Source organism: Canis lupus, chromosome 27 (genome assembly GCF_048164855.1).
Source record: "Canis lupus baileyi chromosome 27, mCanLup2.hap1, whole genome shotgun sequence".
Taxonomy (NCBI): Eukaryota; Metazoa; Chordata; class Mammalia; order Carnivora; family Canidae; genus Canis; species Canis lupus.
The window spans coordinates 7,161,346-7,177,561 of record NC_132864.1 but is presented as its reverse complement, the minus strand read 5'-3'; the positions used below and the strand labels follow the sequence as shown (position 1 = coordinate 7,177,561).

Here is a 16,216-nt window from a genome sequence, read left to right as displayed (position 1 = left end):
GATGGTTTGCATGTTGTGTGTTAGCAGCTGTCTACCTTGGTATTTAATGGATAGTACAATAGTAACTTAAAACCAAGATTTATAAGAAATGGAATGCAGTTAATATTGATGAAAAGCTACTTTATCTGGGTTTTAGGAACATCTGATCAAAATGCAGAAGCAGAAACTGCAGCTGCCCCAGCAGGCCCCCCCACCGCAGGCCCCGCCAGGGCCCCCACAGCCCGCTACACAAGTGCAAGTGCAGGCCCCGCCACCCACGCCGCAGCAGAGCCCCCAGCTGGCCACGGTCACGGCCCCGCGGCCCGGAGCCCTGCTCACGGGCACCACCGTGGCCAACCTCCAGGTGGCCCGGCTCGTAAGTTCCGGTTGATACATTTGTTTTTCCAAAGCTATGTCTTTTAACATTTAATTGAATGTTACTGCTTGCTGAGGACCGTGTTAGGTGTTCTGGCAGATCTACAAGGAAAGTAGAAGATGTGCGCTTTCCCCCAAGAGCTTAAGTTGTCCTCAGAGAGGATGAAACACGACACGTGGGGGCACTTATGTCATCCTGCTTCCCAGGACGTGAGCATCACAGAGCTCATGGGCTGGGCAGCTGGAGGAGGTGGGGGCGGGCTGGGCTGTGCACAAGGGCGAGGTTTCTATGGGGGTGAGGCCCATGCAGTTGGAGCATAGGTTATGGTGAATGGGACCTGTGTAGGGAGGTGGGCGAGGCCTGAACACCAGGCTCTGGTATCACTGTTCTGTAGGCAGAGACTCGAGGTTTGTGAACAAGAGCAGAATGTCATGGTGAAAATAGTGTCTGGGAAGATCAGTTAAACTCAACAAGTATAAGTCAAATGTCCTGTGGGCCAGACACTGCCCTGCTGGGGGAGCCCCTGTCCTAGCACTAGGGATGGCCGATGCCAGGGCCCCTGCTCCAGGCCAGGCACTTCCCTAGGCTCTGTATTTCTCATGTGGTCAGTGCTCACAGACTGCCGCTAAAGCCAGCATGGGCATGTTCACATAAACTCCAGTGTGTAGTAGGTACAGAAACTGAGGCAGTCAAGTAAGTAACTTGCCCGAATCCGATAGCTAGTTCCCTACAGCTTGCTCAGGATGCTCAGGCTTAGCTTCATGTGTGCCTCACCCCCACTTCATGTCTGTAAGAAGCAGGGTAGAAGCGGACAGGAACTGGGAAAGCAAGTTTGGTTTCATCTGTGCTCACGAGAAATGCAAATTCAAAGGAGAAGGGTGTTGACCCTGTGTGCCAACCAAGGCATGGGGAAGGCATGCTCCTCATGTGAGATTGGCTTCTCCTCTGGGAGGGCTTCTAGTCAGTGAGCTACAAAGTGCACTCACTGCTTTACCTAGCGGTCCTGTTTCCATTCTCACATGAAGTAGAGAACGAATCCAATGAGATGGACGCGCAGTCCTGCTGTTTCAGTCATGTTAGAGGAGACAGGTCCCCATTAGCTAGAGTTGTCTGAATAGTGGTGAGCATCCACACATTGGGGTAGCATGCAACTTTGGAGAAGGATTGTTGTAAAAGGCAGAGAAACAGACTACAGGATATTTGTGAGTCCCACCATAGCAAGCGACACAGGTAAGAACAGCATCTGATGGGCTAAATACTGGTTTTCACATTCATGTGCGGGTAGTTTTAGGGCTAGGGGTTCTTTTACTTCTCTATGTTGTCTCAGGTAGTCTGAGTGCTTGCTTATACAGGTAAGACAGGTCTGTTTTCCTTTCTGAAGCATAACTTCAGGAAACGAGTGTTTGGTGGCATTGTGGAGACTGAGTAGCAAAAAGCGGTGCCGGCAGGCGGTGGTCACTAGCAGTGATTGAGGGTGGGACGGTAGGCTGACCTTCAGGTGTAGCCAGAGGAGTGGGTGTCTGTAGGACATGTGGCTATCGATAGGGCCTCTCTGAGGTCCAAGAGCCAGAAGGAGGAACAGTGGAGACCAGTGCCACATAGCAGGGTCTGAGCCTCAGTGTGAACAAGCAGATGTGGGTCTTGCTAAGCCCTCTTCCCTGCATTCACCAGTGGTGGGTTAGGCATAGAGCAGCCCTCAATGAAATGTGCCCCTTCAGTTGACAGCCACTTCTCACCTTTGTGAATCTGTAAATTTCTCACTGTTTGACCTCTTGTGGGGAAATGTTTGCAAAGACACATAGTATCCCAAATATCTCTGGACTCTCCCATTATTTTCACTGTTTAGACCCGGGTTCCCCCTTCGCAGCTGCAGGCGCAAGGGCAGATGCAGGCTCAGGCGCCCCAGCCCGCTCAGGTGGCGCTTGCGAAGCCTCCAGTGGTGTCCGTGCCTGCGGCCGTGGTCTCCTCGCCAGGTGTGACGACCCTGCCCATGAACGTTGCTGGGATCAGCGTGGCCATTGGGCAGCCACAGAAAGCCGCAGGTGCCTATCATGTGCAGCTCCTTCCCTCCCCCACTTGCCCCACTGAGAGCCTTGAGCAAGGCTGGCTGGCTGTGCCAGATGCCCACCCTGCTGGCTTTTGTGCCAGATGCCCCTTTCAGTTATGTCAGGGCACCCTCTGGCTAGTACAAGTTTCAGCCCTTGATCTAATCTGTTGACATTTGGAACAAACACGTTTGTTTGAACGTCCTAATGGGCTCACAGACATTTTAAGTATACCTGCAAAACGGCTGTTTTGTGTTCACGTAGTTCCAGAAAGTAGTCCATGGGAACAACTCAGTGGGTCTGGGAGGTGGAGGGAGCTTCAGGGAGGTTGAGGGAGCTTCAGGGAGGTTTGAGACCCTTGTTCCCACTGAGCTCTGTGACTAAAGATGGGCTCACTATTCACAGGACAGACCGTCGTGGCTCAGCCTGTACATGTCCAGCAGCTGCTGAAGCTCAAGCAACAAGCTGTGCAGCAGCAGAAAGCCATCCAGCCGCAGGCCGCTCCGGGCCCTGCAGCAGTCCAGCAGAAGGTACCGGCTGTCTACATGTGGTTCTCCTGTTGTACTGTCTTCAGGCCGAGCCAGGCCCTCCTGCTGGGCGCATGGACAAGAGAGTGCTGCACGGGAGCCGCACACGACCCTGTGCTTGTGCACTTGGCTTACAGAGCTCTTGGAGTGGGAGCTGCTAAAAGGCCCTGCAGGGAGAAGGTGGTCACAGGAGCTCATGGGGGAGCTGTGAAGCCAGCTGTGGAATTGCATGGCTGGGAAGGGCCAGAGGGGTCCAGGGGTGCAGGTGTAGCTCGCCGCGTGTGACTGCCTGGGCTCTAGATGTGCACACACAGATAGAACCTGGCCAGGAGCTGGGTGGGGACTAACATTCTTACCTGTTTGTACGTGCAGGGCAGAGAGGGGAAGCAAGGGGAGAGGGGCCTGATGTGAAGTCCTGTCAGTGTCCCGCTGACTCTGACATTTGAGCATTAGCTCTGAGCTGTTGCAGGTGTCCAGGCTGAGCCTCCTGTAGGCCCGTGTGTTCAGGTTGTGCCCTGTGCGGATGCTGTACTGACATACAGGAGCAGAGTGTGAGGTGCCCTGTCATCCAGAACTTCTGCTTTGTGTACTTCCTGGTAGTATACAGCCCAGCATGCAGATGATGATGTTTGGTGCTTGCACTGAGTGTTGTACCTGCTGTTTGTGAACTGGAGCTGGACACACAGGCTGAGGGTGGAGCAGCTATCACTCCCTGTGTGTGCTGGGAGCTCTGAGGGCATCTGCTGCCAGTTTTCAGAGCATGGCTGCATGTTACTTTAAGGAAACTGAGGCTCAGAGTCGCAGAGCTGATCATCGCATGTGGGGCACGGTACAGTGTCCCACAAGAGTCGGATAGCTCTTCCCTGAGTGTCGCTGCTCCTGCTTGCAGGAGCTGAGCTCAGATCTGGTGGGGGCTGAGATACTGCCGGTCCCTGACAACACTGCGTTGTGGGGACAGAGGAACAGTCAAAAGTTGAGCAGTCCTCGGCAGCCTTGGGTGAGTCGATGAGCACTAGGAGGGCATGGCAGCGTGAGCAAGGAAGGTGGTGAGGCAAGAAGGGCAGAACCACTTGGGACATGGTAGAGCAGCGTAGGATGGGGCCCAAAGAAGCGCTGTCCTGGCAGCAGCCCACCATGCCAGATGTGTACCCTTCAGATACTTTCCTCCTCTCTTCCGGAGAGAGCCACAGCCAGGAAGAAAGGTATGTCTCCTCTGATGGAAGAGAGTGGTCAGTACCCTCGTCTCTGGGAGCCACTTTCTCCCTGATGGCAGACAGTTCCAGGAGGGACACACCACATCCTTGGGCTTTGGGGCTTTTAGGGATGCAGGACAGCTCACAGATCTGGCCATGCTGGAGGCATTATGACAGGAGGGCAAGGGTGCCAGCAGTGGGGCCTGGGTAATTGAGAAAGCTTAGCTTCCTGCCAGGAGAGAAATGGAAGACCTTTAGCTATAGCATTGGTCTGATGTTCACAGGATTTGAAAGAAAACTTCTGAGACATTAGGAAAATCTTTGTGTGTACCGGTGGCTTCACAAACCACACAGACTGTGTATGCATGGCCTTCTGAATAGGATTTGCATTCTTCTAGCAAAGAAAACTAGAAATTAGGTTAAACATGCAAAGTTTGTGTGTAGAGGTTTGTTATCCCTTTTGTTAAGTATTTTAAAGTATGCCCAGATCTTAAAATTAGATTCAGGAAAGTGTATGTGCATGGTTTTTGTATTCTGGTCAAGTTCACTCTGATGAGCAGACACCTCACCACATGTGCAGAGGATGTAGAGACAAACTCCAGCCTGGTCTCTGAGGGAGCTTCCCAACAGAGGAGGCCAGGCACACTGGTGGGGCAGCTTCAGGAATGGGTGAAAGGCCGGCAGTGTTGGGGGTGGGAGGTGGTCATGCTGTGGCCATGAGGGCCATGGGGGCCCACAGGGAGGCCCTGTTCTGAGAAGGGGTCACAGCCTCACCTGGCTGTAACCTGGAGCAATTTTTCTTCCTTCAGATCACCGCACAGCAGATTGCTGCTCAAGGCCAACCACAGAAGGTCACCTATGCCACCCAGCCAGCCCTTAAAACCCAGTTCCTTACCACACCCATCTCCCAGGCCCAGAAATTGGCTGGGACCCAGCAGGTGCAGACGCAGATCCAGGTAAGCACACCTGAGCATAAGGTGGGTCACAGAACAGGAGGTGCCTGGGAAAGTGAGTGATTAGCATATGGGCTACAGAGAATAAGGACGGGCAGACTCCTATGAAACCAGCACCCCATTAATGGAGCTCCTCAAAGATGGCTGGCCCCCTGACATTCCTCGCTGGCTTTGCTACCTCTGGATTGCAGCAGTGTGGCTGGGGGGCCGTGCCAAGGTCTGTCTCTGAGGGGTGTCCTCCATGTCTCGATGTCTTCCTGGAGTTAGTGAGTCAACACAGTCCATTGCTGTGCTGCTGATGGCTGCGTAGGCTGCTCCTGGCTTTGCTCCTGGCCTGGGGATACTTAGAGAAGGTACAGGGAGCAGCAGAGACGCATGCTGTGGGACAGGACCCACCTCTCGGCAGCAGTGTGACTCCTTCATGCGTGTGTGCGGTGCTGTGAGTGTGTGCACGTCTGTTGGGCTTCTGCAGTGGCGCCAGCCCTGCCAGCCTCCACCCAGCCTCACCCAACACCAGTGTGTCCTGGCGACTCCTGCAGTCCTGCTGTGCATGACTCTGCTGTCAGTTGGGGTTCCTCTTCTGTGAAGCGCCTGTTGAGTGTCACAGCGTTGTTCCCATTCTGGGTGTTAGCCTTAAGGTCTCAGTCCTGTTCACAGGCTTCTCCTCACTCATGGCCTGTCTTCTTCGCACTGAACTGTGTGGTGTCTGTGCACGAACAGAAGTTAGTAGTTTTAAAATATCGGAATTTGTCAGTCTGTTTCTGATTAGTGTTTTTGTGTCTTGCATAAAAATCCTTCCAGAGGTCTTGATGTTCTCATCTTCTAAAAACTTTGTAATTTCTTTTACACTTAGGTTTCTGACATTCTTGGAATGGGCTTTTCCAGACAATATAAAACTGAGAATTCAATTTCTTTTTCCCATTAGAATACCCTGTTGTTTTCCACGCTCCTTTCTTCTGATCCATAGCACGACACTAGCATAAATCGTGCGTAGTTGTGCATGGCGCTTTCTTTAGCACCGTGGTGTCTGCATGTCCATCCCATTGGCCATATAGTGAGACTTGGCCCCTGGGGCATGCCCGCCTCGGATTGTCAGGAACATCCTGCTGTCCATGGCTCTCTGCACTTCCTGTTAGTTTCCAGTCAGCTTGTTAAGCTCTCACCATGAACGGAACTGTTGGGATTCCTACCAGGACTGCTAGGACTACTAGGCTTGGGTGGCACGTAGCTGGAGTTTGCACCCCCTCAGGGTATCTGGGGGAGGCTGTGTCTTTGCAGTTTGAGTGCAGACTCATCAGTGCCATGCATCCTTTGTTGTTTGGCTCCTTCAGTGCCCTCTGCCCAGGTTTTTTAAATTTTTTTCCAGGAAGGTCTTAGCCCTTGTACTGGTTTGGTTCCTCAGTACTTAGTGTTTCCTGACACTTCTGTCATAGTGTGTTTCTGAGTTTCTGTTTGACGTCTGCGCCTTTCTCTTTGCACCTTGGCTTTTGAATCTGGCTGCCTTGATCAGCCCTGTTCCTTTGACAGTGGTCTGTGGCCCCCAGTGCATCCTTGGTACCTGGACAGGTGGCCTGTGCCGAGTGGTGGCTGGCATCTTCCTCTTCCCTTGCCCCTTTCTTCCTGCTTTACCACACTGGCAAGGCCTGCAGGCCCCTGGTGGAGTGGCACGCACAGGCACTTATCTGTATCACTGTCACTCTGGTCACTGTGCAGGGTCCAATGTTTAGAATCAGCCTTCAGTAGAGTAAGAAGATTCCCTTCTTCACCTTGTTTGCTGGGAGTGTTTGTTCCTTTGTGTCTTCCCCAGTCTCAAGGCTGCCATCAGTCTCTGTGCTGATGACTCCAGGCTCACCCCTGTGGCTGATGGCTACACAGTCTCTTCCATGTCCTTCTGTGTCATTCACTAACAGACATAGGTTAGAATCTCTCCGCTCTCATTTTGCGTTTGTTTCTCATTTTTTCTATTTGTGTTATTTTTATGTTAGATTCCTTATTATTGGCTACATTTAAATTAAGGGTTTTATGTCCTTGCTATTGTTGCCTCAGGAACTGTTTGTATTTATAGTGGTTATTTTCTTGGAAGCCAGTTCTCCTTGAAGCCTGCTGTGGGATTGCTTCGAGGTCTGGGTTGAAGGCTGATTCCTGCTTCTGCTGGGCGCCCATGGGCACTATCAGGGCCAGTCAGTTGTGGCAGGAGGGCTGGTGTCTCTCGGGTAGTGTCAGTTCAGTTCTGAAGCCATGTCCCCTCCCCCAGCAGCACCAGAGCCTCAGGAAGTTGACATCCTCACAGATTCCCCCAGGTGATAGAACCACAGCTATAGCTCATCGCTGACAGTGGGTTTGAACTTGGCCTCTTGTCTGGCGCACCCTGCATGACCTAGAGAGTCATGTGCTCTCAGGGTGAAAGCTGCTGTAGCGCCTCAGTTCCCAGCTCTGGGCTCCCACCTCTGCTTCGGTTGGGAGTTGAGACGTCTTAGTTTCACCCACAGGTGTCTGTGCTTATCCTGCCGTGTGCAGGTGGGTCCCTGATCTCGCTCACCGAGTCTTTGTTTCCCGCCAGTGCTCAGAGCACTCAGGCAGGGGCTCTTTTTCTCTTAGCAAATTCTGTTTACAATTTTTATCAATTTTTATTTTAGTTACAGTGAGCTAGTAAGTGCCTTCCGATGATTTCAGATTTTATAGTGAGTACTAACATTTACTTGGAGCCCTTTCATTTAAAAGTACATCTTGTAATTTCACATTTTCTCCAGAATTATTTTGGTAAGACTTATTTTCGTCCCTGCTCTGTGAGTTAGAGACCCAGGTGGGAGGTGTCCTGGCCCCCAGCAGCTGCTACTTGGGAGCCTGTTTTGCTCTGAACCTACACCCTGGGTAGACACCAGTTGCCTGAATTGTCGCACTGCATCGAGACAGCCACATATGTATGGGATGATGTGTTTGCAGAAGGCAGCACAGGGTGGAAAGTTTTATCAGGAACGAAGATCTTGGGCAGCCCGGGTGGCTCAGCAGTTTAGCGCCACCTTCAGCCCTGGGTGTGATCCTGGAGACCCGAGATCGAGTCCCATGTTGGGCTCCCTGCATGGAGCCTGCTTCTCCCTCTGCCTGTGTCTCTGTCTCTCTTATGAATGAAGATCTCAGTAACAAGGAAAATATAGAAAGATGATACAATAACTAGTTCTAGTTTAAAATGTTGAACGTTGAGACATGTTTGAAATGGACCCCAGCTAGTCCAGATCACTTCATGGTGTAGGCATCCTCCTAGAACAGTGCCCGGACTTGGCGAAGGGACTCTCATTAGCGCTGATGAAATGCCAAAATATTTCATTCTGTCTTCAGTTTAATTGTCTTTTTTTTTTTTTTTTTTTTTTTAATTTATTTATGATAGTCATACAGAGAGAGAGGGAGAGAGAGGCAGAGACATAGGCAGAGGGAGAAGCAGGCTCCATGCACCGGGAGCCTGACGTGGGATTCGATCCCGGGTCTCCAGAATCGCACCCTGGGCCAAAGGCAGGCGCCAAACCGCTGCGCCACCCAGGGATCCCCAGTTTAATTGTCTTATATAAACTTGGAACAGTTGTTAGTAAAAGAAAAACCATGACTGAAGTATGAGCCCAAGATAAGCTGTTGGTTACACACAGATGAAGGAGACAGGCATTACTCTGCGTGAGCCATGATAACTGGCTGCAGGTGAGCAAACCGAGAATTGCTCTTTGGTGTCATCTGGTCCCTGTGTTCTTTTTACTTTTGCATTAAGAACTGAGAAGGAAAGAAAAGAGTAAAAGGTCTCTGTGTGTACACATTCTCTTGAATTCTACATTTGGCTTTTTTGTTTTGATTTGTCAAGGTTGCAAAACTCCCTCAAGTCGTCCAACAGCAGACACCTGTGGCCAGCATCCAGCAGGTGGCCTCTGCTTCCCAGCAGGTAGGACCTGCAGACGCCCACTCCTCTGGGGAGTCTCCCATGGACTTTGAGTAAAACTTCATGTTTCCTGCTAGGAGAGTTCTTGGTTTTCATTCTGGAAAGTAGAATATTAACTCTCAGAAAATCACTGTTGATTGTCTTAATTCAGCAAAGATTAATTCTGGGGACAACATCTGATCCTTAATCTAGCAAGACACAAACTGAACACCCATATTCAGACTCAGTGTCGAACGTATAAAAGGAGCCCATTTGTAGGATCCTCCCTTCAGCCAGCAATTGCAAGTGCATCCTACAAGCTGAAACCCCCATAGCTTAGTTTATGGAAACACAGGAAACAGAATCTGCTTACAGTGACCTTGGTCCTAGAAGTATAAGTACTACTGAGGACAGCAGTGACCATTGTCACCAAACCGTCAGGCTTCCACCTTTTTATTTGCTGCTGCAAAATGTGGCCTTGTCAAGCAGTTCTTTAACAAAATACTTCAAAATCACAGTGGTATGTAGATTTCAAGGAACTAAACAGCACTAAAATCTGAATGCCACCACTGGGCGCCAGCTGTCAGCCTGTGCCAACGGTGGTTGCGTTCAGTGGCTTTTTCCTGTTCCTGTGTGGTCAGAAACCAGAGGTCATACTTTGATACATCACCATAGTTCTCACGTTTCACAAAAGCATTTGTGCTGAGGAGGTTTCTAAAACACCCCTCCCTATCTTTCAAATAACATTTAATTGTGTCACTAGATCTGTGTTTTCTAACCATTCTGGCTCAGGCTTCCCCGCAAACGGTGACCCTCACTCAGGCAACAGCAGCCGGGCAACAGGTGCAGATGATCCCCACAGTGACGGCGACAGCACAGGTGGTGCAGCAAAAGCTCATGCAACAGCAAGTTGTGCCAACCGCAGCGGGCCAGCTGCAGAGCCCTGGAGTCCCCAACCCCGCCCAGGTGCCGGCCAGTTCCGACAGCCCCAGCCAGCAGCCCAAGCTACAAATGAGAGTCCCTGCCGTCCGCTTGAAGACACCCACCAAACCTCCGTGCCCCTAGGTACAGCAGCAGGTTGGCCTCGGGATGGGCCACCGTGCACTCTACCACCTAGCCAAAAGTGGGTAGATTTTATTTATTGTTGAACCGTGGGACAGTGTCATTTGAGGTGTTCACCTGGGAAGTTATAATGGAAACAAAGTAGTGTCATTGTTTTATTATCTTGCTTCCTACACCACGGGGGTTGGGGGGGTGACCTGCGTTAAGCACCCCCTTTTCTGTATTAGGTGACCAATGGAGGAAGTGATGTTGGCCGTTGAAGCTCCTCACCTCTCCCCCAGAGCAGTAGTGCAGGGTCCTGAAAGGCATGTAGAATATCTCCTAAGGTTAGTGTGCAGTGTTCCACATATCACCACATGGGAGTGTGCAGTGAGTCATAAAATGGACTTTCTGAAGCTCAGATGTGGTCTTTGGCAGCATCCACCTCTGCCCAGTTCCGTATCCCTCACTGAAAACGTGTTCTGGTCCTTGGGGAGGAGAGAATATCTGAGGAAGCCAATGTGATTTCTTCTTTCCCTCCTAAAGTGGGACTTGTTTGAGCAGACGTCTGAAGGAGGTATTTAGTAGTGACACCCATCCAGGCACATTCATGACCTGCTTCCGGCCGTGGTGAAGGCTTACCATCCCCGATTGAATTGTCATTCCAAAGAGCAGCCAGTGTGGCTGCCCCCAGGCCCTCCGCACAGTATGACTGCTGTCTACCCCCGCATATCCGGGATATTCTCCCAGCTTTTGGATGAAGCTTGTGTTTGAATGTAGTGCACTGAAGCCACTCCAGAGAACCTTGTGGAGCTCCTGTCTCAGGCGGGTTTGGGGCCCCAACTGCTGTGTGAGGGGCGCGGTGCCGGTGAGAGTAGGATGCCTGTCACCGCCCCCTCGCTGTCCTGCCCATCCCAGGCATGATCTGCTGATGGGAGAGAAACCTCCATGTACAGAGTATTTATGAACCTGCAAGTATCACCTACAGAAATGGGCATAGTGAGCTCTTCAGCATAGACTGGTAATGCCAGATTTCTGTTTCTTGTGATGCCTGTGTCTTATATGTGAGCAGATGTGTTCCCTCATGGTTCTGTGTAAAGTGGGGAACCTGTGCAGTATTTGGGAGTGAGAGGGTGGTGCAGTTGAGGGGCAAAGAGGAGGTCCCATGTTTGCCTGTTTTATTTTTTCACTATGGCAGGCTAATCTAGAAGTGTTTGCAGTGGGCGTGATGGGCAGATGATGTCTGCTTACCTGGATGCTCACACCCAGGCAGATGTGCATGTCCAATGACCCCCTCTGTTCTGTCTCTGTCCCTCTGATATTACTTGGTCCAGAAGATCAGCTTGTGTTGGGTCTGTGTGGGCATTCTGAGAGTGAATTTTAGCTATTAATTTTATCTGTCCTCTCCCATGTACCACTTTAAGTGCCACGAAGGAACCCGGACTGTAGTTTTGGTTTCCCATCGATTTTCATCAGCAGTAATATCATGGCATTTACTGAAGCAGCTAGGCAGCTCATTATTGAGCTCTGGGTGAGAAATTTGGAAACAAGTAAAAATCAAATGTTGAGAAGATGGAAGGGACTTAACATTTTAGTTAACTCGAATATGTCGAAACAGTACCGTGACCTGTTCCCACACCAACACTGGTTGGTTCTGGCATGGCCAGTGCTGTCCCGAGGACAGAGTGCACAGGAAGGCTATGTGCGCACTCAGGGGACTCCTGCTCTCTTTTACCCCCAAACCTGCGGAGCTGCAATGTGGAAGGATGATCTTGTTTCAGCTTCTTGGGATTTGTGCACCCTGTTCTTCTGCCCTTCGTCCTTGTTGGGGCACTGGCAGCTTGCTCTGAGGAGGAAGAGATGCTGGCTGCACCTGCTTTAGAGCACCCTGCACGGAGCTGCTAGATGGAGCCTTCCCTTTGTCTGGAACCCCAGGAGGGAGTGCAGAGCATCTGTCAGAACTTATCTGGGGTGGCAGCGTGTGTGGCATGGGGAGTAAGACAGTGAGAGCCCCTCGTGTCCCAGGGTGTGTCCTTCATTGGCTTCCTCATGCAGAACACGGAGCAGTTGTGTGACTTGTGTCCTTCCTGCAGGCTCTGGTAGGTGCTCCAGGAAACCTCCTCCTCCCTGGGTGTGGTTTTCTCAGTCTTCTGTTGTCAACAGTACACTGTCCACGTTTCAGAGATGAACATAAGCCTGGAGGTTGTGCATACCTCCTCATTGGTCCTGTCAGCAGAGTCCTGCATCGCCCAAGAACCGGTGTTCCTGCCAGGACAGCGTGGGAGGTCTGGAAGTCACAATGGCCGCCAGAACACTGTCTGACTCCACCTGGCTGTGTGGAGCACTGGCACCTGTCCTTCTCTACTCAGATCTTGGCTCTAACTAAGCTGAGGCTGTTTTGGGGGCACCCCTGGAGAGCAAGAAGCTGAACCTGCACATGCAGCAACATGGGGCTGTGTGAGGCAGGGCTCACCTGTGTGCATCTTCACCACTTTCTGTGCCAGACAATTGTTGGGTTTAAACATAAAGGAAGAAGACTGAAGCTGTACATACTTTGTAAACATACCCATTTGTACTTGAATAGTAGGCTTTTAAAGAGGGCACGGATACCCGCCAAACAAAAGGTATAATAAAATGACCTTTTTATATGTTTTTTCATTTTCTCTTTCATAGAACACTAGTATTCAAATTAAAATAAGATGCTAGTTGCATTTATTTGAATTGTGTGAAGGAAAAACAAAGGGAACACACGCAGGGTTGGAGGCCTGCTTCTCCTGGCCCACCCCCTTGGTGCCAAGGGAGTGGAGCGTGCTTGGTGGTTCTCAGTGAAAGCCACTCTCTCCCTGCTGAGACTGCGCCTCCCCACCCAGCCTTCATGCTCCAAATACATGTGGAGGAAAACCTGGTGCATTTGGATGCCACAGCAGTGGCTGCCCTTTTCTCCCGTCACCTGCCACCTGCAGACACCCCACATGGTGGAGGGCCAGGTGGAGCCTCACAGGCTCTCTACCCAACACTCCTCAAAGCAGGTGGCCTGCAAGTGTTACTTTTCTTTGTCACCTCTTTTGCTCTTAGATTACTTTTACTTTTGTTTTAAAAAAAAAGTTGTTGGGGGTCCCTGGGTGGCTCAGTTGGCTCAGCCTTTGACCCTTGGTTTCAGCTTAGGTCATGATCTCTGGGTACTGGGATCAAGCCCTGCATCGGGCTCCCTGCTCAGTGTGGAATCTACTGGAGATTATTTCTCCATTTCCTTCTGCTCCTACCCTGCCCACTCACTTGCTCACAAATAGAATCTTAAAAGAAAAAAGTTGGTGATTACAAAAAATACCTTTTTTATTTAAAAAATGCACAACTTCATACAATGCTGAGAAGCACCCCAAGAAATGTGTGGTTATTTTTGATATCTGCCACTGCAGAAATGTGGGCCTGTAGCCTCAGGCTTCCATTTCACATTCCCCCAACTCAGAGCCAAGTGTGCAGGCCCCTCTGTGCATCACCTGCACCCGCGGACCTGGCTGGGGGACATCATGGGGCACCTCATTTATGACACTTTGCCAAGTGCCTGCGGGGTGCTTAGGATCCCCGTGCTCTGTGGCTGTGTTGCTCTGTACTCGAGTATCTTCCTCCCATGTGATGGGACCAGTGACTTCATTCCTCAGGCCCCTGGTTTCCTGCTGTATACCCCTCTCCCAAGGCGCTTGTGGCATTTGGAAAGCTCTCAGCCCCTAACTCAGTGGATTATTTCGTTGTGATTATTCTTTTTTTTTTTTTTAATTTTATTTACTTATTCATGAGAGACACACAGAGAGGCAGAGACACAGGCAGAGGAAGAAGCAGGCTCCATGCAGGGAGCCCGATGTGGGACTCGATCCCGGGTCTCCAGGATCACACCCAGGGCTGAAGATGGCACTAAACCGCTGAGCCACCAAGGCTGCCGATTTGTGATTATTCTCAATGGAGGGATCAGCTCAGGGCGGGATCCCAGAGTCCTGGGATCAAGCCCCACATCAGGCTCCCTGCATGGAGCATTCTTCTCCCTCTACCTGTGTCTCTGCCTCTCTCTCTCTCTCTCTCTCTCTGTGTGTGTCTCTCACAAATAAATAAAATCTTTTTTAAAAAAAGATAAAAGAGGGATCCCTGGGTGGCGCAGCGGTTTGGCGCCTGCCTTTGGCCCAGGGCGCGATCCTGGAGATCCGGGATCGAATCCCACGTCAGGCTCCCGGTGCATGGAGCCTGCTTCTCCCTCTGCCTGTGTCTCTGCCTCTCTCTCTCTCACTGTGTGCCTATCATGAATAAATAAAAATTAAAAAAAAAAAAGATAAAAGAGAATATATATTTTTTTAATTTATTCATGAGATACAGAGAGGCAGAGACAGGCAGAGGGAGAAGCAGGCCCCATGCAGGGAGCCTGATGTGGGACTCCATCCCAGGTCTCCAGGATCAGGCCATGGGCTGAAGGCAGCTCTAAACCGCTGAGCCACCCGGGCTGCCCCATAATATATATATATATTCTCAGTGGAGAAGATCGTGTGTCCTCCAAACCCTTCCATCACCATGACCATCTGATCATGTCCTTGCCAAGCCCAAGTTCTCAGCAAGCCCAAGGCTGTGTTTCTGTGTATACATTCGAGGTGGGGCAGGGGCCACTGAAGTGATTCTGCTGTCTGGCTGCAGTGGGGAGCACCTCTGAACCCATGGGTCCATTTGCCACCACCTCCAGTATGTAGGAGCATCCAAATTCAGTTTCACATAAACCATGCCCTGTAGGGCTCACCCACAGGCCACTGACTACAACTGGCTTTAGAGGTCTCACTTAGATCTGTTAACCAATCTCTCTGGTGGTTAAATCTGGTGTCAACCTCTGCCAGCGTGCTCTCCATTCTCCAGATTAAGGGCTGTGATTTTAGTGGCCCTTGGAGAAAAGAGGAGAACTCCTGCCATCCTTTCTCTCTCCTTGGCCTGCATTTATACCCTAAATATGCCTTAAAATATTTATACCCTAAAATAATCTTACAAAGGTCCCCTCTTATTGGATACATTATGGTATGTATGTGCAGTGAACTAGAGCATAGCTATTAAGAACAAGGTAGAGCTATATAATCTGGAATGGGAAGCTTCAGTAAATAGAAACTTGCAGAATTGTGTGGGATGCTCTCAGAATGGAGCTACATGTATGCTTGGATGTGCACAGAATAGCCTAGAAAGTGGTGTGTCCACTGCCTCTGGGGAGAGTGACAGGGCAGGGGTTGCTCAGGGATAAAGGGGTGTTTACTGTTGGGCGTACCCTTTTAATTATTTAAGCAGTTTGCCAAGTACACAAAATATTTGTTTTTGGTTCTCAAAATAGTGTGTTGATCACGTGCTCCCCCTGCTCAGAAACGTTTATGAGGTCAGGTTCCAACACAGGTGCAGCTACCTCCACTCCAAGCACAGCATTCCCTTCTGCTCCAGCACAGCCTTGGTCTCCCCACCCCCGACTGTTCCTGCTGTTTGCTCTGGGCTCTGTTGCAGAGTCCTTATCTTCTGAGGGCCTGGTGCGTAGCTGTCCTCCAGAATGCTGTCCAGCAGGACCTGTGCTGGGTGGTAGTCCTTACTTTTTTATCTCTGTTCAGTGAGCATTTATTGAAGCATACACACCATGTGTACACACGTACCAACTTGATCACTGGGCGTAGACTTTTTTTTTTTTTTTAATCGTCAACACTTGGCTTTTTCCTTCAAGAAAATCAAAGCTAATGAGACAGATGGATAAGCTGCCGGTTTGTTTGGATCATGATTTTCAGGGATGGCCCTGAGGAGGTGCCACACATCTAACTGGGAGAATGAAATGTGCTGAAGTGCTGGCCAGTCCCCTAAAGATTTCTGTGGCCCCCACTGTGTGTGGGTAGTGGGGAAGGTGGACGGTGCTCGCTCAGCCAGCACCTGGTGTGGGGGCTTCCAGGGGCGGACAGCCAGTCCACTCTGGCTCCCTGGGTGCTTCCATCCTGCTGCCGCACAAATATCGTCATTTCTTGGGACACCTGGGTAGCTCAGCAGTTGAGCGCCTGCCTTCCGCCCAGGGCGTGATCCTGGACTCTCAGGATCAAGTCCCACATCAGGCTCCCTGCATGGAGCCTGCTTCTCTCTCTGCCTGTGTCTCTGCCTCTCTCAGTGTGTGTCTCTTGTGAATAAATAAAATCTTTAAAAAAATAGTCACTTCTAGCT

General features: G+C 50.6%; 1 protein-coding gene across 19 annotated transcripts in view; it reads left to right on the top strand.

The window, feature by feature from the left end:
* Positions 1-12,664, top strand: part of EP400 (E1A binding protein p400) — a 102,870-nt gene extending 90,206 nt beyond the window's left edge. For 17 of the 19 annotated variants that reach the window (XM_072802076.1, XM_072802079.1, XM_072802065.1 and 14 more), the window contains 6 exons: positions 137-355; positions 2,202-2,397; positions 2,806-2,930; positions 4,930-5,076; positions 8,918-8,995; positions 9,764-12,664. In XM_072802076.1, coding sequence (XP_072658177.1) covers positions 137-355; positions 2,202-2,397; positions 2,806-2,930; positions 4,930-5,076; positions 8,918-8,995; positions 9,764-10,036 — 1,038 coding nt within the window. In that variant the 3' untranslated portion in view covers positions 10,037-12,664. The remainder of the gene's footprint in view (positions 1-136; positions 356-2,201; positions 2,398-2,805; positions 2,931-4,929; positions 5,077-8,917; positions 8,996-9,763) is intronic. The other 2 variants (XM_072802067.1, XM_072802073.1) reach the window with 2 other exon arrangements.
* The last annotated feature ends 3,552 nt before the right edge of the window (positions 12,665-16,216 follow it).